General features: G+C 40.8%; 1 protein-coding gene across 1 annotated transcript in view; it reads right to left on the bottom strand.

Annotated features, from left to right (window-relative positions):
* Positions 1 to 22,867, bottom strand: part of cacna1hb (calcium channel, voltage-dependent, T type, alpha 1H subunit b) — a 73,446-nt gene extending 50,579 nt beyond the window's left edge. The window contains exon 1 of the mRNA XM_035535094.1: positions 22,590 to 22,867. Within this exon, the coding sequence (XP_035390987.1) occupies positions 22,590 to 22,867 (278 nt within the window). The remainder of the gene's footprint in view (positions 1 to 22,589) is intronic.
* Positions 22,868 to 24,530: the final 1,663 nt, after the last annotated feature.

Genomic DNA, 24,530 nt, shown 5'->3' with positions numbered 1-24,530 from the left:
GTCTATCTCTCTCTCTCTCTCTCTCTCTCTCTCTCTCTCTCTCTCTCTCTCTCTCTCTCTCTCTCTCTCTCTCTTTCTCTCAATCTGTTTCTCACACACACACACACACACACACACACACACACACACACACACACACACACACACACACACACACACACCATTTAATCTAAGAACCAGCGCCTTATCCATACACGGATGACTTTGTTAACTCTCATTATTACTCTTCTGATGTGTAGAGCCATTTGCATTCAGAAATACGACAACATAAGCCTTAATTGTGCCTTTTCATTTAGTTAAGTCTGTGCAGAAGGTCCAAATTTTCAGTTAATCCATGATTACCTGTGAAGCCACTGAAAACTGGGTAGTTCAGAGAAACGTGAGTTTTACTGCATAATCATTTTAAAGCTACTATAAACAAACAAACACACACACACACACACACACACACACACACACACACACACACACACACACACACACACACACACACACACACATACACACATGCTTTTTCTCTCACAAAGAGTGTTCTCTCTCACAAAGAGTGTGTATACCTTTATGTACAATAAGTAAAGCCATTTCCCATTCCAGCAGTGCATGAATTATACAGGAAGTGTATCCCTGTGTTATTTAGTCCCTGTCCTCCAGGACTGATAGTGTTTTCCTTGCTCTGAGACCTAAGAATCTTGTGAAGGGCTTAATCATTGCCTGATATACTGAATATGCTGAGGCTGGGTCAAATTAACCTGTGCAATTCCAGGTACTCCAGAGGGTTGGGAGGCTATAAATGGATGATGTCATCATTTTCATTACTAGCAAGTGTATGGGAACAAAGAAAAAAAAAGAAACCTCCCACATACCGTATTTAAGGAAGCAAAGACCCAAAAGCACACCGAAGACCAAATAATAGCTTGTCCTGAAGCGTACTACCCATTTAGCCACTATTAACACAGAGTGGTTTCTGACCCAAGGCCCTATTCTTTATTGCTAATGTGTTTAATGCATGGCCGTCCAGCCCGCCTCCTGGACCCTTCCTACCTAGCAACATTAGCTGTCCAGGATCAGGGTTTGGCATCCTCCACAGCTAAGATTGGTCAAAATAAGTGAGCTCTCTTAACCAGAATCTCAAAGGGAAGGTCACGCAGTGCTGGAGCTGCCTGGTTAATCTGATTTTCACATGAAATGGGTGAGTGACTGTACAGGTCCAGAAAGGAGACAGAGCACAGAATCGATTCTTTTTAGCTCCCAGTGTTCATTCGCATGGAAGTATCTCCCCTGAAAAAGGGCACAAAAGATGCTGAAGGCTCTATGTGATGCGACGCACTGGCAGTTGTCAAAGGTAAAGATTAATCGTGAAAAAAAGAGTTCTTTAACAATCCGCATAGCATATGGAAATCTTGTGGGCAGGCTCAAGTCTAAAGCACGTTTAGAATAGGGCGACAGTGTTGTTGGAAAATGCCTAACAAGAGCACACTCTATAGGAACAAAATCTATAATTAATGGGATACAAGAGCACACTGTATAGCAACACTGTTTTACTTATGCCCTGTAACACTGCATAGAAATACACTGTATTACTTATGGGCTAGAAAAACAAAGTATAAATTATAGACTATAGGAGCTTAGCTTATGGGCTACAAAAACACTATAACTTATGGACTTTTAAAACATTTTGTACAATTTATAGGCTACAGTATTTATAGTACAGTAAAACACAGAATAACATATGCTATAGGAGCGCACTATAACTTAAGGGCTGCAACAGCACTCAGTATATCTTATAGGCCACAAAACACATTGTATAACTTATAGAGTACAGGAGCACAATATAATCTAGTGGCTAGTATGCTGTTTAACTTTTTGTGCATTTCTGTGTATCAGGTAATGAAAGTATCAACCCTGATTAATGTTTCTTCAAATGGCTATCAAAATACAATCTAAAACACTCCTGCCACTGGACCAAGTATTGCCTTGGTACCAGTCAGTAGTCCTTGGCATAGCAGCAAGGGCTTCTGCCCCAGCAAGGAGGAGTTCATTTGTTATTGTCAGTTATCTTGAAATTCAATTCAACAAACAGCAAGGTAGTCCCTCTGAGTCTCATGACTTTTTGCATGTGGGAACAGGTTTCCTAAATGCTTAGAAAACCAAAGCAATATGAGGGGAATATAGAGTAGAATAGAATACATACATACATATATTATTATGCACATCATGTGTCTTGGAGGAAGCATGTTTGCTACACCTTCCATTGCTGCTGTAGAACATGGGGAGGTTTAGCTAGTTGATGAGCTAACTGGGAGAAAAATGGGGAAAAATAAGAACTAAAAATGGAAGTCTAACGCAAATTTGGCTATAGGTGAATCAGCCAAGTATGTCCGTAGCTGAGTCAGCCAAGAGCACAACGAAATCGTCCCATCAGCCACATTAGCAAAATGAATCATTTAGGCAAAAATGTCAAATAATGATTTTCACAGAGTTTTTGCGTTATCTGATGGTAAACCAGTTCATGCCATCCGTATGTTACGGAAATGGGGGATGAAAAAGTGAAACATTGTGAAGGTTTAACATACATTAAGCATATCTGTATATTCTGTTTGAAGACACAACCACTGAGATGGGCAGCATTTTCAGGCAATGTGTAAATATATACCATTGGCTGTTCCATCTGCTCTACCATTGGCTGTCGCACCTGCCATACCACTGGCTGTTCCATTGGTTGTACTAATGCTCTGCCATTTGGAGGTAGCATAAGACAGATGCCTTGGTTTGGCCAAATTCAGTACTCAATGCAGCACTGTTTATGTTCTTCTGCTGAGACTATGACAGAAATTCAGGATACACTTGAATTTGGTAAAGTTGGGACACACCTGCCAAATTGACAGAGGCAGTGTATGTGGAAAGGGTGTCCTTTTACAATTAGCAAACAAAATTTGTTCCATAACTAGGTAATGACATAAGCTTAAGACATATGGTCCAAGGTTAGGTTTAGGGTTACAGTGTCTCAAATAGAGAAGCTTCACAGAATAAGGCAGATGCCTGAGCTATAAAGTACTCTGGCTGTTTCACATCCTGTTATATTTGCAGAGGAGATTTCTAGTGATACTGTATACACGTTCTCTTTAAACACTGTAAAACTCAGCATTAAAACAATGGTGTTCAGACATTTTTATCAAAATTATACTATGCAGAACACTATTGTGCAGAATATAAAGGTGTTTTGGTGTTTGAAAAGATGTCAGCTGCTTTATTCTGCTCCTTATTGTTTCTATTATTATTACTGTGGTGACCATTGTCAGCCAGAGGAGGATGGGCCCCCCCTTTTGACTTTTGGTTCCTCTCAAAGTTTCTTCCTCTTGTTCTAGAGAGTTTTTCCTTGCCTCTGTTGCCCTTGGCTTGCTCACTGGGGACTTGACTTGACTTGACTGCTTTAAAACATGAAACTTTCTTCAGAGCCCAAGAAAAACTTTAAAGAAAAAAAACCAAAACATATTTTATAAAGGTATACGGGCTGGCGATATAAGTAGAACAGTACAAGTCTGCAATTTGTTTCTGCACAAGCATTCCTGACATCAAAGACATCAGTAATGATGGACGGACTGTCTGTCAGTACCAATGCCGCAAAAGGCGGTCTATCACATCTGTCTCGTTTTTAACAGAGAATTTCCTTTTATCTGTTGCTTCCTCTCCCTTTGCAGGGAGCTATTTTAACAAATGGGTGCATCTTTGTATAAAGCAGACCATTGTGTTAGCTCAAGCTATGGCAGAACTACATTTTGATAACAGTCTCTGTTGGTGTTTAGATCAGTACTAAATGTTCCCTAAATTTACTATCAAAATGGGGTCAGTGTGAGGGCCAAGACTACGGCTATACAGGCTGCAGTCGACCAAAGCAATTCTGAACTGAACTAGAGGGAGACATGGAGAGAAAGTGAAAGACAGGTAAATATGAAATAAACATACAGGTTTGTTGTCCTGTTGTCATGAAATTGGACAGCTGGAGGACAACTAGCTCCGACGGACACTGATACACGCGTTCAGACATAATTACTCCATAGCAAATTGCAAGTTTTAACCATGGCTCTGCTGTCTTCCTGGACAGTGCAAAAACATCTGTGCGTGTACATGTGTGGAAATCAATCAGAATATACCTGTCTTAAGTGCCATCAAGCAGAAAATATCTGAAAAGTAGCCAGAGCTTTTACTTTTTGATGTGAAGACTTTGCCCGAGTTCACATAAACAAGTGTGTGTAAGTGTCTTAAGAGAGGAAAGGAGAAATTTGAACAATATTGGAGAGTTAATTAAATGGGTAAATGTCACACAGTATTAGCGACAAGCTGCTCCCTCTTTGACAAACTCACACCCACACACCCCACACACACATACAAATGCACACACACAATTAGATATAAGCTCCAGGAGGTTTATTAAGGCAGAGGAGTGAGACAGAGAGACAAGTTGACAACAGTGCATAAAGGCACACAGAGCAGACAGGTCCAAACTATTACAAACCAGTGAGGAAATCAAGGACACTAATGTTTCGTACACACACACACACACACACACACACACACACACACACACACACACACACACACACACACACACACACACACACACACACACACACAAGCATACACACTATAACACTTCATTTCTGTTTCTTCACCAGGCTGGATCAAAAAATATTGGCCGTGACTGTCTGTCTACCCCTTTTCATGTTGTAAAAGGTTGGTTCAATTTTAACTGCTCTATCAATTGCTTTTTGTTAATTATTTGATTTTCATGAGGACAGACTGTGTCCTCAGCTGCTGTTGTCTGATCGCAGTGGGCACAAAAGACTGAAGTGTTCCGTATTACACCTAGGTGGAATGAGTCTATGACTGAATGAACTGCCCGGTTGCCACAGTTCATCATTGAAAGAGTGAGAGGGATTGTCTAGAATTGCCCTCATTTTGTCCTTCATCCTCCTCTCACACACTGTCTCCATACTGTCCACATCCCAACCCACCACGAATTTGGCTTTCCTTACCAGCATCTTCAGGCATATCCTGAAAGAGACTGAAGACTGCAAGGTGGTGGCAGGGAAGAATGTAGCTAGGCAGCACTGGATGGTGATTTAGGGGATAACTTTGGAAACCAAGAAGAGGATAGGAGTGAAGGAATGATCATATGGTGGAAGCTGAAGAAGGAAAGCTGCTGTGTTCAGGGAGTGGTAAAGAAGAGCTGCTGCATGACTGGGCAACAACTGTGGAAGTGGTGAGGGATACAGCTAGGAACGTACCTGGTGGGTCATATGGACAGAGGAAGGAAGACAATGAGACATGGTGTCAGAATAAGAAAAGCATATGGAGGAAGAGGTTAACAAATTAGAAGAGGGATAGTCAGAGAGATAAGGACCATAGGCAGGAGTACAGGGAGAGGCGGTGTAAGATGAAGAGGGAGGTGACGAACGCTAAGTGAAAGGTGTATGGAGAGTTGGACACTAAGGAAGACAGAGGGACAGTGCTGGGAATGATGTGAAGGATGAGGAAAGGCTGTGAAGCATTAGGATGAGGAAAGCTAGGGATGGGAACATGCAGAAAAGCGAGGAGGATGTGTTGAAAAGGGGGAAGGTGTACTTTGACAGGCTCATGAATTAGGAAAAGAGATGAGGTTAGATGATGGGATTGTAAATCAGGAAATGCACTGGATTAGCGAAGTAAGGGCAGCTATGAAGAAGATGAAGTGTGTAAAGATGGTTGGTCTGGATGACATATCTGTGGAGACATGGAGATGTTTAGAAGAGATGGCAGTGCAGTTCTTAACTAGATTGTTTAAAACGATTTTGGAAAGAGAGAGGCTGCCCGAGGAGTGGGCTAATACTTTGTACTGTACCAATAAAAAAAAAAAAACCCAAACAAACAAACAAACAAAAAAAAAAGTGGGTGATGGTCACCGTGGAAGTAGAGGAGATACCATGGCAGGATAAGGTCTTCCATGGAATGTACAACCAACTGATATCAGGGGTGGCTGACATAGGATTGTCCTACCAATTGGCAGATATCTTGATAGTGGACAAGATGTAGAAGATACTAGTGGTAACAGATCTGGTAGTCCCATCTGATGGAAACATCCAAAGGAAGGAATATGAGATGCTGAAAAAAACTTGGCACTGAAAGAAGAATTAGAAAGAATGTTAACATGAAGGTTGTCCAAGTTGTGGTAGAGGCACTTGCTGCTGTGTCCCCTAAGAGTGGCTCTGAAAGATCCCAGGAATGGCAATATCAATCACGGCCCAGAAGAACACAAGTAACAGCAAAAATGCTGTGCTGCAACCTCAAACAGCCAGGCCCAGGAGTAGGCAAACCTATCCAATGAAGGATAGTGTAGTTTTTCTTCCAAACATGCAAGAGCACACTTGATTCAACTAGTTCCATCAGCTGGTATCACACTTCCAGCTGTTTATTAGCTGTAACAGATTTACATCTGTCTTGCAGGCTTGGAAACGTTGGAACCCTTCAGCCTTACTATTGGATAAGATCACCTATCCCTGGCTTAGCACACACACACACACACACACACACACACACATACACGCATGTACACACACACACACGCACACACACACACACACACACACACACACACACACACACACACACACACACACACACACACACACACACATGTACATTGTGTACACACACACACACACACACACACACACACACACACACACACACAAAACCATTAACTTCAGTATGTATGATATCCTCTCTTCATCTTAAATTATTGTGTGCATTACCATAAGAAAAAAGAGATTAGGGTAATGCGGTGAAAAACATGGAGTGTTTTCTTAATAATGCAGAGTGGTATTCTTTATAAAGGGTAGAATGCATTTGGGATGATGAATGACTGAAACATCATCACTGAGTTAAACTTGGACAACTCACAAGGACATTGCTATGGAAACTCTCTAGCATTCCTTGCCCCAACTTGACACTTCCTCTCTATGTATCAGTCTATTCTGTGTTCAGGCAGAACTTTCCTTATTATTTGCGGTGCAGTAGGGTGGGTTAGGGTGGGGTAGAGGGATAGACATCATTAGCCTCACAAACCAAATAATACCAATTAAACATGCTGTCATTGCAACTGCTGTGATTATCGACAGTTCATATAAACTCAAATTTAAAATCCGGTCTCATTAAAAATTGAATAGGATTCAACTGAAGTAGTGTGTCATCTCTAAAATATGGATTTGTCTTTTTTGTCATGAGAAAAGCCTGAAGCAGTTTTGATGTATTCTGAATGTGATCTTGTGCTGAGCACTTGAAATGAGATTGCATACTTACTTTCTCTGGAAGCATTTTAGGCTCTCATTTACAGGCATGCCCTAAGTTAACCCTCAAAGGTTTTTTTGAAGTATAAATTACAAATATGCTTGCAAAATTATGCAGTATGCAGTATGCAACAATATTGTGAGTGTCTGTCCTTCTACTCAGTGATGCAGATACAAATACATGTCAGTTCCAAAGAACTTGCCCAAGAGTTACGCAAACTTTTAAAGACCCAGGGAACTTAAATCTGTGGTTTTCTTCTAATTAGGTTAGTCCTGTTTTTCTGGGTGCACAATGTATATACTAAGTGTGTCCCATGAATATAATTTGTAAGTTGAGTAAGCTTATTTACACATTTATTTACAAGCTTATTTTGCCGTAATTTCTTCCCTTATGATGTAAAACGGATGGTTCTTATGGCATGTAAAGCTTGTGCAAGCTTTGGTCAGAAATCGAATGCCCCTCCCACCCACTGATTTCCCTCTTTCTCACCCTATTCTGGAGCAACCTAGCTAGCAAGCGAACAAACACTAGTGGGCTGAAGCCGTTAGAGAAATGGCAAATGTACAGCATAATTTGTGAGTTTGTGATGATTCTTCTCAGGCCATAGTAATAGCTCTGATGTCAACAGAAACATCAATTGTGTGAACACATGGACCAATATTCTGCAGGATCTGTTTCATACTAACAGATTCAAAGCAGAACTAACCTTGATTTTATTGATCACAGTCTCACACAAATAAGGGCATCCCAGTGACACCAATAATTATTGCACCAATTATTATAATTTCAGTTAATTCTAAATGTATCAAAGCAGGATCTATATCAGGCATTTAACCACAGGAAATCTTGAAGGTAGTCAATGCTAGGCCAAATTATTTTTCTGTAAACGTATGCAGTTTTTCACCATGAATGGAGCAAGTCATTTGTGACTAAGCCTACAGTTTCACCTTCTTCTTAAAGTCCCTTTTCTTGTCGTCGACTAATCCCCTAAAAACTCATCTGTGTTCATCAAAATGACACATTTAGAAGGTATTTCCTAGAAAAAAAAAAACAAAAAACAACGCCCTAGTAGTGGCGTAAATCTGTGCCTTCATTCAGTAAACGTGGATCTATGAATATGCAAATAGTCTCCTCTTCTATCTCCACCCATCCCTCCATCACTTGGCTGCAGATTGAGCTTACCTGCCCACCTTTGACTCAGCTCATCAGTCACACAAAATTGCTTGTTTTCTGTATTGTTAGCTACTGTGGGCTATAAATGAACTGGAAACTGAAGAAGAGTGAATTGTATAGGGTCACCTACAAGTCGAATTTCAGAAAGTTGATATATTTTATGTATCACTCTCTACATTGTTAGATATGTAACAGTAACAGATAACATGGACCTTCAGCTTGATTGTTATCAAAAAGCTAATAATGTCTTGGTAATGTTAGACAACCTTGGTCCCAATTGCCAGAGTGTTCTGTAAGTTGTAAACAATACAAGTAGCACAAAAGGAAAGAAATATATACATGACTGAATATACATGGAGTGAATGTTTATGTACAGTATATAGAATGTATACTGTATATAGCAATCAGGAATTAGGTTGAGAGTGACAGTGCAAGATGATGTGTACATTTTAAAACAATAAAATCTTCCTAAAAGTCCTTCTGGAAAAGAGCATCTGCTAAATTCCACAAAAGGTCAAAATAAGCTACCTCATATCCATACTGTATGATAGTCTTTCCCAAATGTGCTAGCGTTGGCTACTTCTTGACCACAGATCATGCACATGACTGCATGTGGGAGAAGACTGCCTTTAGGGCTTTCTGCCAGAAAGTGGCTTTTGCTACATACTATGTGCGCTTGAATTAGTTCAACTTATCTGGCAAATGCTGTAGCAGCTTATGAGGACAACCTTTATCGTGACGTGCTTTGCGAACAACCTTAAAGTCATGTTAAGTTTTCTGTGAGAATCAGTGTAATGAATACAGCTATCATCTAATGCAACAGCTTAACAATATGTAACGAAGAATACTCGCTCTCACTTCCTTCATCATGTAAAAGACACATAAAATATCCCACCGTCTTGGCTGGCTAACATTGTCTAACATTATCTAGTACACTGCAGATTTGTTGTACAAAGTCTATGGACAAAACGAAAGAACAATATGCTTACTGTTTGACCAACATGTTGGGTCATACTTGATTTGTCTCCAGAATAAATTAATGGAACAGTGTCATGTTTCAAAATGATTTGTGACCAAACCCATTGTTTATTCAGTAAAAACTTCAAACCAGTGCTTTCTTTGGATGTTTGGTTAGGACAGTCTCATTTTCCCAAATAAACTGCATCCATTTCTCTTTGATTTTCAGATCCTTTGGAAATACACAAAGACTCATATTTTCTACTTTTTCAATTTTACAACTGAAAACAGAACACGTCTCTGCCATCATTCTGAAAATTGTGAAACCTAGCTTGCAAAATATGATACCAAATAGGATACAACACCTGGCTTCTCTTCTGATACCCCTCGTTTCACCATAGCATTATGTTAATGAAATGGAAACACCCACCCTGAAAGTTGACAGTACTGGTTCCTTAGATATGAAATGCTGGCTGTCTGAATCCAAGCTTTTGAGACTGTTAGTGGTACACATTTACATATACATTTCTGGCACTTAGCTGATGCTCTTATCCAGAGCAACTTACAAAAGTGAGTTCAACTGTACACTGTGCAATTCCAAAGCCGAAATACTCAGCTGGGGCGTTGAGTGCTTATTTCACTTACAATTTGCCTTTAACATGAACAAAACACCACATGGACATGCTAACAAGGTTAACAACTTGATTTTCATTGGAGGGGTCTTTAACAGAAAACATGAAAACCTACCATTCCATCAGCACCCGTGAAGGAGGCTTATCTGTTGCCTCAACTTAAGCATGATTTGCATCAGTGTGCTCATCAATGGGTTTGTCTATATACTCCCGTACACCATTACATCCAGCTCTGTTGGATAGCAGGCTGCGAGCATATGACAGCAGTCAATCAGGCATGCTCATTGCAATTTTAGGATCACACCTAAACCATTCTTAGCTAGGTCTGATGAGCCAGTTTGGATGGGTTTCTAGAAGTGTTTAACTATGTTCCTGTTCTATTTTTGACAATTTGCTGAAAGTTTGATATTACCTTCTAGTTTATTATACTATAAACATTTCTAACACATTATATGTTACTGGGCACTTTAATTCCTCTGTGGCATCATTTGATAAGACCAATTATACCTGTTTGCCTAGTAAACATTTCTCTATTCCCATTGAGCTTTAAACCTTAATTTTTGGCAATGCCCCATTTTTAAATTAGGAATCACTTTCACTTCCCCATTCCAGATTCAAGTTAGTATATCTCTGACACATTAAAGTACAGGTGTCACATAAACAGATGACTTGTTTATCTTAGAAGAAATGATAGCATATATTTATAAACAAAACAACAGTATACCAATGGTGTTCAAATATATCGTTATATTAGAGAGATTTTCATGTGACCAACTTTTATGGATTTGATTGCCGCATATGATGCATACAGGATTTAATTTCATATTCAAGGGTTGCTTTCACTCAGAGGTCTCATTGGAGCTGCTCCAGCGGAACAGTCAGGATTCTGAAATTTACATAAAGCTGTGTTACGGGACTTCCATAGTGTGACAACCCAGAAGTAAACAGCCCAGAGGTGTATGGGTACACAAGATGACTGTGATCATGATTCTACTATATTATAGTAACAATACCATCTAATTTTATTTTTTTGATGCTTGATCTTTCCATCCTAGTCCAATTTCAGAATGTGCCGTGGTTTAACACAGACCTGAGTGTAATCAAACCCTGCCTATATCTGAACAGTGTGCAGGAGCAGCATAAGGAATTACAGTAGACAACAAGCAACCAATAATGTACAAAGAATTGGTGGCTAATCCCTGCAAAAGGAGACGATGTCAGCACACTGATGCTAGACAGCTAAGTAGCGGTTTGTCCGATGAGGTCAAACAAAGCAAAAGCCAAGGTACGTGTAGTTATTGATCTGAGACCGTTACTGAGGATCCCAGCTTATTGATCCGAAAGAGGCAATGTAAAGGGGGCGTGGGGGGGGGGGGTGTAACGGAGAAGAATGGAGGAAAGAAGCAAAACTGGAGTGAGGGAGACAAGACTTGACAGAGGAAACTAACTGTGTGCCTTTTCCCAGATTCCCTCAGCAGTCGTGGGGGACTCGCAGAAATGCAGAAAGCTGACATTCCTGATCTAGCTTAGTGATCTCAGATGAGAATGTGTGTCTTTTTCTAAATCATGTTTCACATCATGTGATTCTACTCTGTTGTTGTATTTTATGGTGTTTATTAAAAACACATGTGTACACACACACACACAGACACACACACACACTCACACACAAACACACACACACACACACACACACACACACACACACACACACACACACACACACACACAATATGTTACTCCATCACTCTATTATGGCCATAACAGCCAATTAGATTCTTCAAATTATCAAACATTATTCAATTAAACTGCATTACAAACACAATGCATTAGATTAAATACTCCCTTTTAGCTACATGACAGTAATGACTTTGTAAACAGCTATGAATGGAGACTGAAGAAAAAGAGAGCAAGAGAAAGAGAGGGGGAGCGATAGAGCCAGACTGAAGAAGCAAAGAAGGAGGAAAAGAAGGCGCAAAAACACTATCAGGTGTTTAATGGAACGACACCGTCAAGTGTTTGATGTAATGACATCGTTAGGTGTTTGATGTAAGATGAAGGAAATAGAGCACAGAAACAAAAGCCAGAGTCATCAGCCTAAGACAACTGAAGGAATGCAAAATGCATAAATAAGTAAACTTGGAGGGGAAGTGAAAAACAATTTAATTAAGCTAACTGAGACTGCACACCACCGGCAAAGCCAAATCTTACGACATATTGCACCACTGGAGAACCAAGACAGTTAGTTGTCTGTCTTAACTTGGGACGAACAGGAGGTCATCCAAAAAAGCAAAACCAGTAGGAGTGTGGATGGATTCAGTCTTATTTGTATGGAATCTTTGGTGAAAGATGGTCACGAATGCTGCAGTAACCCTTGTTCCACCTGTGCAATTCAGTCAGCTCGACTGAAAATAGGACAGGCAAACATCTCTATGGAATTTCCAGGAAAGTGATAGGAAGACCATGTGGTTGTACCAGCATGTCCTTTTTTTATTGACTGCTGCCAAGATGAAGCTTCAGCCTACAAAATGTAACCTGTCTCAACTTTACTACCGAGCACTGGTAAAGGATTTTGTTATACATGGCAATATGGTAGTGCTAACTCACCTTATTTACTACCCCATAAGGATACTCATAAATTACTCCACACAGCACATATCACTGAAATGAGTGTATAGAAGCTAAAACATAGTAAAACATAGTAAATATACATAGTAAACATAGTAAAAAAAGCAGTTTGGTTTAAGTATGTGGTATCACTGAGCTTAATTTTAGGATGAGAAAACATTTTTAATGGCAGTCCTTGATTTTGGCGGCAAATTACAGTGAGTGCTGACATTAACACAGTTTGGTCGTAAATGAACCATTTATTAATTTATTTGATCCTAAGTGTGTGTGTGTGTGTGTGTGTGTGTGTGTGTGTGTGTGTGAGAGAGATGGGAAATCCTGCATAATAAACATTTTATGATCATGTCTTCACTTGTTTCCCAGAAAGCCCCACCCCCAAAACTGCTGAGTCAGCCAATCAAATGTAGTTCTGTTTTACTGGACAGATCCACGTCTTGGCTCATTTGTTGCCTGGCAACCAGGTGCTCTCTTAGCAAGGGTTGATCCCTGAGAGAATCATAACTGGTGCTGCAATTTGGAAAGAACCCCCGCTCCCCACCACCTCCAACCAACACTGTATGTGAATATGCATGCACTGAATCACCCACTGTTACATACATATGCATGCAAACTCATACATACACACACACACACACACACACACACACACACACACACAGACGCACATGCACATGTGCACACACACACATGCAAGCAAACTTAACCTCGAATGACCCTAAACATCTACATATTTATACACTCCCTACTGGATCAATAAGTGTGTAAAAGGTTGTGTGAGTATGCAAAAAGGCAGTGACACAAGACTTCTCAAGTGGGGTAGACCCATGACGATGTTACCCTAGCAACCAGCTCTTTCCCGCTGACAAAAGAAGTTTAACTCTCTCTCATTCTCTCTCTTCCATTGTTGCATGTCTGTTTGTGTGCATCTCTCTTTGTGTGTGTGTGTGTGTGTGTGTGTGTGTGTGTGTGTGTGTCTGTGTGTGTGTGTGTGTGTGTGTGTGTGTGTGTGTGTGTGTCTGTGTGTGTGTGTGTGTGTGTGTGTGTGTGTGTGTGTGTGTGTGTAATATGCATTTGGTTAACTGTTCCATTATCTTGCACTGTAGTATTTATTTATTCAGCCATTATGTATTTATTTGACATGGAGCACCCAAAGTGCAGAGACTAGAGTGCACACACATAGATGCGCAAGCTCTCTCTCATTCTCTAACACATCTCGATCTGTACAAGCCTGAACTGATGTTAACTGACAAGGGCATCACATCATCAAACAATGCTTCTGTTTGTCCGAAGATGCAGTTGGAGAGTGTTTCATCCTCACTGCTCCCTGGCACTGAATCATCCACAAATGAAGCTTTGGAGTCTGTCATCTTCACATATCAAGAGTTGACCTCTGCTCCTACCCTCCCTACTCCTGCCCTCCCTGCTCCTGCCCTCCCTACTCCTGCCCTCCCTACTCCTGCCCTCCCTGCTCCTGCCCTCCCTGCTCCTGCCCTCCCTGCTCCTGCCCTTTCTGTTCTCCTTTCCTACCCTGTTTGCTTTTGTGCTCTGATTACAGGATGTGAGGGAACAGAATGTTCTGTCAGACTTCTTCATCAGTACTCTTCCTGGCTCTCTCAGTCTCTCTCTGTTAACAATGCTGTACTTTTAGTAACTCAGCAGAATTACTCAGTAGCTTAATGTTCAAACGCAGACACCAAACATGCTCCTGTGTAATGTGAGAAATGAACTATGAACTTACTATGAACTATGGCCAATGTTACTCCAAAGAAAAAGTCATTTAAACAGTAATTTAGTATGGAATAAATGAGAACACCCCTTGGCTATTCCTGGTGTTGTGTGTTTTTGTTTTTAGTTTACCTAAGATGTGGTATTGGAGAATAAATATAATCAGATACTTCTTCTTCTTTGTACATCTTTAAGTCCAGTTTTCTCATTTGTCCTATAGCTCTTTTTTGTGAATCCTATTCTAGTTATTTTTTCTGAATCTTCTCCCTTTATTATTGTTTCACTCCTTATCTTTCTCTCTCCTGGTCTACTCCGTCTGTCTCTCTTTCTCTTTCTCTCTCTCTCTCTCTCTCTCTCTCTCTCTCTCTCTCTCTCTCTCTCTCTCTCTCTCTCTCTCTCTCTCTCTGTTACGTGGTTGAACTCCACACTTGCATTAGTGACTCCTGTTGTCACGGAAACCAGTATCGTTACCCTGACAGCGATGATAAGCACCCGTAACCCCGGAGATTAGTGACAGTAGCTATGAAAATCGCCAACCAGTGAAGTTTTCAGCCATCATACTGTCATTAGGATGTTCTCAGGGGACAGTGGGTGTGCGTGATTGTGTGTTTATGTGCATGCTTTTTTTTTTTCAATATTGACACTGTGTCACTATAATGAAACAATAACAACAAAGGCACACACACACACACACACACACACACACACACACACACAAATACAGACCCAGACTGTGGCCTTCTCAGTGAAAAAAATCTGCTTTGTTTTCTCCTGTTCTCCTCCCATCCCCACACATATATGCATGCATGTGTGCGCACACATACCCACACAAAGACTTCAATTAGCACATCTAACCCCATGGACATGTGCAAAACAATTAACACCCCTTAGGTGCAACAATGGAACCGTGTGGTGAAGAGTACACAGTTACAGCAAACGAAGGGTGCGCCACTTCTTCTGAGGGGTCCATTTATCCATTTATTATGCACAGAACACTTCCACCATTCTGATCATGAGGCATATGTTTTAAAAGATTAAGAAGCTGTACTGGGTTGTTACACGGTGTATATGGTATACTGTACACAAACTGCAGATGCATTTCCAGAGGTACATTTCTTTGGTGTTGTTATTTCTACTCTTCAGTACTCTGCATTCGAAAAAAGGACACAGCAAGAGTGTGTGTGTGTGTGTGTGTGTGTGTGTGTGTGTGTGTGTGTGTGTGTGTGTGTGTGTGTGTGTGTGTGTGTGTGTGTGTGTGTGTGTGTGTGTGTGTGTGTGTGTGTGTGTGTGTGCGTGCGTGTGCGTGTGTGCGTGTGTGTGTGTTGGCAGTGCTAGCTTAGTGGTTAAGGTACTTGAGTAGTAATCAGAAGGTTGCCAGTTCAAACCCACTCCCCCTCTACCAAGCTGCCACTCTTGGTCCCCTGACCAAGGCCCTGAACCCTCAAATTATATTCAGTCATAATTGTAAGTTGCTTTGGATAAATGCATCAGCTAAATGCCATAAATGTGATGTGCTGCATGGGCTTTATTAGAAGGGAGTGTGAAGGTGCACTCACAGGCAAGAATGCTTTCTTTTAATTGCAGGCTTTGCTATCATTCCTTGCCGTTTGTTGCCAGTCCGGGTCCTGGTCAAAGCAAACTATAACAAGACCAACAAAAAAAGGGGAAAAGCAAAAAAAGAAAAGAGGGATACAAGGAATCAGCAATTTGCTGAATAGATTAAGGGGGAGGGAGTGAACAGGGATATCAAAATCCAGATCCTGGGAAGACATAGCACTGCAGCGTTTTCTGTTTTTCTAGCATGTCCAGTTCAGCTCATGAATGACTTTGCATTTAGCAGTTAGTGGTGTTAAATCAGGTGTGGTAACTTGGGAGGGGTGTGGTGGGGGCTAAATTCTGCAATGCTATGGCCCACTGCTCTGGAATATGAAACCCTTGGAAAGTCAGTGAAAATCTGAATATTCCAATAGAGCAAAATGAAAAAAAATTATGGACTATCTGTTCTAAACCGCTGTATGATGTTCCTTGTTTATATTGCCCAGACCTATAACATAGATAGTACTATATGGCCTGAACCTGGATGCTGCTTTGTGATAGTGTATAATGGAAAAAAATCCTGCACTGAATAAAACTGAACTGAACTGCACATGTTTTGGAGTGTCATGTTTTTTTTTTATTGTAAATGAAACCAGCTCACTTATCTTTATTAATGTTACCCCAAGGTGGAAAAGCCTCAGGAATATTAAAGTAGACAGCAAAACTGCCACTTCAGATAGCTCAAAATGGACCCTGGACTGGACTAGATTATAAACCAAAATAATGTCTTAAAACACGATATTCCAACAATCTTAATTCCATTCAACACATTCAGCCAGAGCCAACACATAACCAGCTTGCACGTGTATATGTTCAAGCTGTTTTAAAAAAAATAAAAAAAATTAAATCAGTTTGCCACCTTATATTGAATAGCATCAAGATCTTATGGAGAACTTCCACTGCTGTGTACTAGGCATGATCACTATGTAATTACATTGCTATCTTATAACTCACAAAATTATTCAGCTTGGCTGAACTAGGAAGCAGCTGCCATCTTAAAATACTTGACTCTGTGATGTTGCGAATACACATAACTAAAAGAGCTTAATGTATTTGAGCTGTAGGAAAGAAACACACATTAATTTTAAGTTCAAATAATGTATTGTATAAGAGGAAATGAAGGTGTGAATTGAACTTTTTCTGAGGAGTTGGAGGAAACACTATGTCTACAGTATGGGTTATTACTAATCCAACAGGCTCCATATTTTAAATAGCAATGTTTTGCCTACAAAAACAACCTAACTGCAGATGTGTCAATCAAAAAAACTTCTTCAAACAGAGGCATAAAACACTTACTCCCATGGGCTACATGAGAGCCACACTCTATCACAATGCAGGGCTTCTACACTGTCCCTATGACAGGATTTAGCTGTCATCATCACCCCACAGCCTAGAACAAAGACCTTTTTGCCAGGTCAGGAATCTTTGGAGGTGCTTGAAGTGGCAATGTCATAGTCCCATACATTCATTAGTGGGTCCTGCCATGTTAGTCAGAACTAACACCTTATGGTCTGATTGGGGTAATGCTGGTACCCTGCTCTGGACTGGTAAAGAGCCACCACAGGTTAAGAAGCCCCATTTCATTCTGGGATTGCAGCCAAGCTTGGTACACAATATCTGACAAACTGCTCTTCCACTTCACAGGATACCTCCCAGTGAACTGGGGCCAGATTTCCCACCTTTGCCAATGAGAGTACACTCAGACTCCATGGATATAGGCTCTTTTCCGCCATGCACCACCCTCCCTTTTGATGCTGGCAGGCAAAATGATGAGTGATGCCATGATTCAAAATGGCAACAATGATTTGTCATAAGTTTGGTCCTTTATGTGCCATGCACATAGCATGAGTATGTACGGCAGTACACAACCCAATAGAATCGGGGGGGGGGGGAAGCTTCTGGATTGCCTTGACGACTCTGAGGTGTGCCACCTCTAAAAGGCAATGGACAGCCCCCAGCAGGACAGGGCAGAGTGTTCATGGTACCACCAACTGTCACAATGTTTCGTCTCTCATAGGCTTGGCCCACCGGAAAGGCCAGCTCATCAATGTGTGGAGCCAGAACGTTCCACTGGGAAAGGTCAGCCTTCATTGCAAGGCTAAATGTCCAGCAGAGTACCAGTCTCGTGCCAGTCAATGACTACCTAGAGGACAAGTAAGTGGGGTAAGCCTACTGGATAGTTTTTATCTCCACTGTATCCAGCAGAAGCTCCTCATCATCAGATAGAGGGTAGATGAAGGAGCTGCAGGAACACTACTTCACAACTAGCCCCAAGTGGCTGTGAAAAGATGCATTGTTTCTTTAAGTCATAGGACTTGTAAGTCATTGTTTCTGTAAGTCATATGTTTTCTCAATGCTAGTGGCTTGCTGCCCTACCTGGTGTTGGAACGCCACCTTCTCCAGTCACCTGATTCTCCAACTCTTTGAACTGCAGCGACCGCATAAAGAGCGGTCTGTCAGCAGCAAGAATCTAGAGTCATACAATCCCCTTACCATGGCCAGGGGTTTTTGTACATTATTCAGTGGATTTACTTAGTGGGGCTTTACTGTAGCACACCATTACTCATTCTACACTGGGTTAGGAATACAACAACTCCATCACTGCTAGCTTAAGTGTCCACAATGCACAGCTGGAGATCTGGATAAGCTAGAAAGAGCTATGAAGAGGGAGTTGCACAGGGTAATCAATGCTGCCTCTGAGTCTGGGATCCAGGTGAACCATTGTTCCTGTAAGTCATGTCTTATTACTTATTTAGCACGGATTTTATGGATGTCCGGTGGTTATAACCATTTTCAACTTAGAGTTGCTCAAGGATAAATCCCCATTCTGTCCTACATCATGCCCTATGAACTCTTAAGGGTTTATGGTCATCTGCTGGTCCTTTAGCCAAAAGGATATCAGGGGATCTTATATGAACATCTCAAGGACTCAGACAGATGTCACAACAGGAAAAAAAAACATTTGCTGAAATAACATTTCTTTTTTTTTTTGCACAGAACTACAGTTTAGTCGGCATTCTCTTCAGTAGGTTATATAACCAGGAATGAATGACAGTGAGAAGCACTCTGCTTCTATTCACCCACTGGCCCTGTGCACTGATAATCTCTTATAAACAACAGCCACTAACACGCTTAAACCCATGTGCTTAATAACGATAGATAAATGGTACACTTACAAACATTACAGTGAGCTTTGATACTGTAAGATCATTGCATTTGAAGCCAGAGCTGCACTAATGTATTCTCACTCAAACGGAAAATGAATGCTCTGAGTACAAACACACCAACAGTCCCAGTGTGGTATGTATGGCATTAAGGATCTACAGACAGTTTCATGAGAGCATGATAAGCTCTACGAATACGTTACTGTGCTATTCTTCTGAAGGGTAAAGGATGATGTCTCACACATATACCAAAATGGAGAATCTGCAAAGTATTGCAGCTCTGTCTCCCACACTATAGTAACTGCCTGTGAGGTATGGGTGAGACAGTAAATGTAATACACAACACACATGACATACTATGCTTATTACTAGCTAATTAGATGTTATTTCTTTCAAATAAAGGAAATTCCACATGAATAAAATAGTACCAACTGGAAAATCGAATTAATTAAAAAACACAGAAGAAAAATGTATATAAGTTGTTATATATCTTATAATCCTTTATGAAGGTCATCTTACAGGACTCTTGCTGGCTGACTATTCTGGATTCAGCAACAGATGACTGCCCAGCAGTACTGCAGAAGTGTACCATATGGAAGATGAAGACTATAGAGGCCCCACTTCTGGAAATGTCTCCCCATCACTTCTCTTAACTCTGAACTGTGACATGTCGCCAGTGACATGAAAAAGCAACTTATGATACTAGAATAATTTAATTAGAGAATTACACATTAATTAGATCAGCAAAGAAAAATTTTGGTCCTCAGTGGATTAATGTTTAACAGTTAATAAGGACAAGGGACAATGAGAGTACATAAGAAAGTCCTATGAGTGATGTTTTTAGAAAAAGGATGTTCAATAAGGATAATGTTTGTTTGACTTTCACACGCAACTCTGATTTGTGCACATCATACAATAAGGTCACAGTGTCACTGATGCAAAGCATCAAAGCGCCCCCTTGCGTCGAGTCATGTTAAATGTGAGTGAATGAGTGAGTAAGTGAGTGAGTGTGTATGTGAGTGAGTTACAAGTCATATCCATGAGGTGCTTTGCATCTAACAACATTTGCGAACATCATACAAAAACAGAAATCTCCTCTGTAAAGGACTCAGTAAAAGAAACCCTGGGACACTGCAAGAATTATTCATAGTTCTAAAGACCATTGTACAAGGCAATTGTTTACAGTGAGGCACAGTTGAGTAAATGAGCGTTTAGATTTATTGGACAAAAGGGGATATGGTGAAACCCAATTATCACTGTTCCACTGTGGTTTTCCTCCAGGATTTCATAACCTTGTTTTATCAAAATTTATAACCTGGGACCTCTGCTATTATAATGAAAAATTCTGGCTACCAAAAGCTAACTTTGTAGCCATATGTTTAATTGTATATTATTTGGTCTAGAATATAGACATGCATCATCATGCAAAATTGAAATTAGTCAAAAACAAATAACAAATTGCAAGCAGGCAACCTATAATTGCATATTGTAATATTAGGCAATATTTAAGCTGCATTTAGCAGCTGGCCCATCTCACTCTATCTGTGAAACTGTAATATATTCACCTTTTATTTGGATTCCCTAAGATAGTGATATTGAATGCAGAGGGGCCACATACTCTAGCCTCTCGTGCAGGTCTTAAATCGTCACCTCGAACGTTAAGGATAATCCTGATTGGTGGGATGTGACATAAATATGTTTTAAGACACCATGAGCTGGCCAGCTTCCTTAGCTGGACACTTCTGAAGCAAGCTTGGCCCATGCGAGTGCTTGAGCCATTCGTGTTCACGCATATTAGAGATTAAGGAGCTATAAACATAACCGATTCCTCTGAGAACGTGAGAGTTCACAGGTCTCCTTTCTCTCCCATCCACAGTATCCGTTTTGATTTAATATTAGTCTTTTGGGATGGTGGGGCCAATTAGCTCATCAGGCTTTGCAGAGCATGGGGAATATGGATCACAGTGTTTGTTCTCTCACAGCACTGATGGCTCCACCACTGTGGACTCAGCATTACGTAAACCATATTATTGTGGGCCTAAAGACAATTAAGATAAGTCGATTAGTTCCTTTTTGGAAAACGAATGTTAAAACATTCTAACAACAACGACTACAATAATAATATTGCATATATATATTATATATATATATAATCTAAACAGCATGCGTGGAGTTCATATATATGTTCATGTTTGCAAGCATGTGTATAATTAGGTGACAGAGTTGGAGAGAGAAAGAGAGAGAGAGGTGAAAGCTAACCTGTAGAGAATGTTTATTCTTCCAGTAAACCTTTACTGAGGGCAGAGGGACAAGATGAACAGAACTCTGCATTATGTTTTGATGTGTGTCTATTTATGAGTGTCAAAGGGTCTTCAGTATTTTAAATCGTATAGCTCTGTAATTATTACTGACTATAATATGGCTTAAAACTAGAGAGTTACCTTTGCTTCTGTATAGCCCTCCCCCAAAGTCAAACACATATACATTGAAACCACTGTTTACCTAGGAAATGTTTGGTAATGTCAACATGTACAGCAGAGGAAACAGACAAACGCATAAAATACACACACACACACACACACACACACACACACACACACACACACACACACATACACACACACACACACACACACACACACACACACACACAGCTAAAAAACTAAAATCTCTCTTAGGGCAGCTGTTCAGTCTCATACTGATCTGTGAACAATATGACAAGCAGTATTAAACACACACAGGAGTCTGTAACTGCAAAGATCGAACCTTATGTAACACAACTACACTGCAGCTCCTAGATAGCCTCACAAAAACTAAGCACACATAAGTAACTCTTCATCATAAACACCATTAAACTCTTCATCATGAAATCCAGGCTAGAGACCTTAACTAGTCTAACTTTGCAGATCTAGACTAAAAGACTAACTCTGCAGATTAAGTTAGATAATTAAGTTAAATTTTTTGAAGAATTGAAGCGAAAAAAAAAAAAATATGGCTCCATATTGGAAAAATACCAATGTGAGAAAACCTTCTGTACATACTTGGGTATAGACAGCTGGGGCCATAGTGCCATGGAACAAAGTAACTGGATATGACAAGGTGTTTCCTTTTTAGTGTCTGGACAGCGTATGTTTTGAAAAAGCTAAAAAGAGCCCCTCCATTTATACTGCCAAGCTCCCAAGGATTAAAAATCATGGTAAGTTTGTTCTTTTTGAAGTAGGCAGTAAATTGTTAAGAGACAAAAACCAGCACAACATTACTCCATTGCAGTAAGGCAAACAGACCACTCTGTGAGCAATCATTTTTTCGTCATCTTAAGCCCGGCGAAAATAACCACGCAGGAGAGCGAGGGGGAGACGAGAGGTGTGCTCCTGACGCGCGTAAAGGATATGGGCTGCAAACAAGCGCAAGGCACCAGCTCCGGGGTCGCATGCTCTGCTGGAGACAGAAGAAAACCACTGGAGCGAGTGACGGATGTGGTAGCTGCAAACTGTCCTCGGATGATGCCTCATGACCATTCGACTCCCACGTTGATCCCGTAGTCCCGGCGAGTCCGGCAGGCGAGTTCTCAACCTCGGGCTGAACGCCGCCACATTGCGCTGGGATAGGAAGTCTTACCTCGCCCTGGTCCGGCCATGGAGTTGGCTCTGTTCCCTCACCGACAGTCATGATAGAGTAGTGGGCAATGACCTAACCCTGCCGGAGGGAACGCCATGCATATACTAACCCTCAAGAAACGCCACATTCACCCTCTATTGTGTGGGAAGTCATTCTGATTCTTAAAGTGATATCTGTTTAATGTATAGGCAACCAAAGGAAGAAAAAAAATCACAACTAACAAATTCGATTGCAATGTTTAACCCCTTACATTTTGCATTTTACAGTCATAACTTAAGACACAGGCATGACAGCCGAGTTGTCGCACTCATTCCCCTTTTAACACTGTGATGGAACACAAAAGCCCACTGGAACCCTTCTCTAAAACATCTTTGGAAGAAGAAGGACACAGTTTCCGGACCTGCATCCGGACCATCCTGTTTATCTTAGTTGTACTTAATTGTAAAATATTCAGATAAGTATGTGTGACACCAATTTAGAAGTGATAGTAATTTTTCAGAAAGCTAAGGAATCCCCTTTGCAGAATGTCATTCTGTGGCGCGAAATTGTAGGAGACTGCCTTCATTTACATTAAAATAACAGTATGAAAATAATAAATTATTAAATTTTTAATTGCGCTTTTCGGCTTTAAATATGATTATAATATGAAATACTGCTGGGTCGCGATGCACGTTATTCTGAGAAGTTTACTTAATGTTCAGTTGTTAGCCTACCTGGTGTTTGATGAGAGTGCGTTCTGGCGCATCGTCTCAATTGCGGCTACCAATGCCCCCCAAAAAAAACAACAAAAAAAAAATTAGTCCCTCTGTCTGTTCCTATACCGGTGCAAAGGAATCATCTCAAAACAATCTTCCAGCAGTGAAGAAAACTCACAATTAGGTTTATGGATAGATGTTCGTCACCAGGTAGTCGAAACTCCATGAAGGTTAGTGTACACTCCGGGGGAAAAAAGGGCTTTCTTTGTGGCGCGCACAGATGACCAGGGTTTCGTTTGGGTCTGGCTTTGCCTCACAAGACTGAAGTTTCTGCTTCACGGGGAGCTTCGCGGAGCACGTGACATATTCTGTGAGCCCGAGAGAGAACTCCATTCGCGGAGACCGATAACAGTCTGTACTCCGTTCGGCTCCATCCCTCTGTACCTCAGCTCACAAGCAAATGAGACCTTCGTCCTGGGGTGGTGGGCAACGGAGGAAGACAGGGATTCCCTGAATAATTGAAGTCTGAGAGTACTCAGTGACTAGAGAGCGAGAGAGCAAGAGAGAGAGAGAGAGAGAGAGAGAGAGAGAGAGAGAGAGAGAGAGAGAGAGAGCGCTACCGTCAAACGTTTCCTCTTTATATAAATATATTTTAAACCTCTCGGTGGTCAACTGCCGTATTAAAGATAAATATTTGAAAACGCTATATCGATTTAAACTTATTGATTTTGTTTATTGCCGACCCGTGGCAACAACCTAATGGAACAGCCCCAGCACCTATTCTCTTTAGCACCAAGTGCTCTTCTAGTCTCCAAATAATGAGATCAACCTCGAGGATTCCAGTCTCATTTAACCTCCGACCTTTAATGTTTTACACCGTGCAGTAGACCCGAGTGGCCATTAATATAAACCACCTATGTCTTTCTGATACTCTCAGAATTTTCTGGTTTCAGTTTATAGTGCAAGCATACCCAGACCCACACCACATGCACGCCCTCTTTTTTTTCCGTTATGCTACA

This window comes from Electrophorus electricus, chromosome 16, assembly GCF_013358815.1.
Source record: "Electrophorus electricus isolate fEleEle1 chromosome 16, fEleEle1.pri, whole genome shotgun sequence".
In the NCBI taxonomy this organism is placed as follows: Eukaryota; Metazoa; Chordata; class Actinopteri; order Gymnotiformes; family Gymnotidae; genus Electrophorus; species Electrophorus electricus.
Note: the sequence above shows the minus strand (reverse complement) of the source record. Positions and strands in the feature narration are given on the sequence as shown.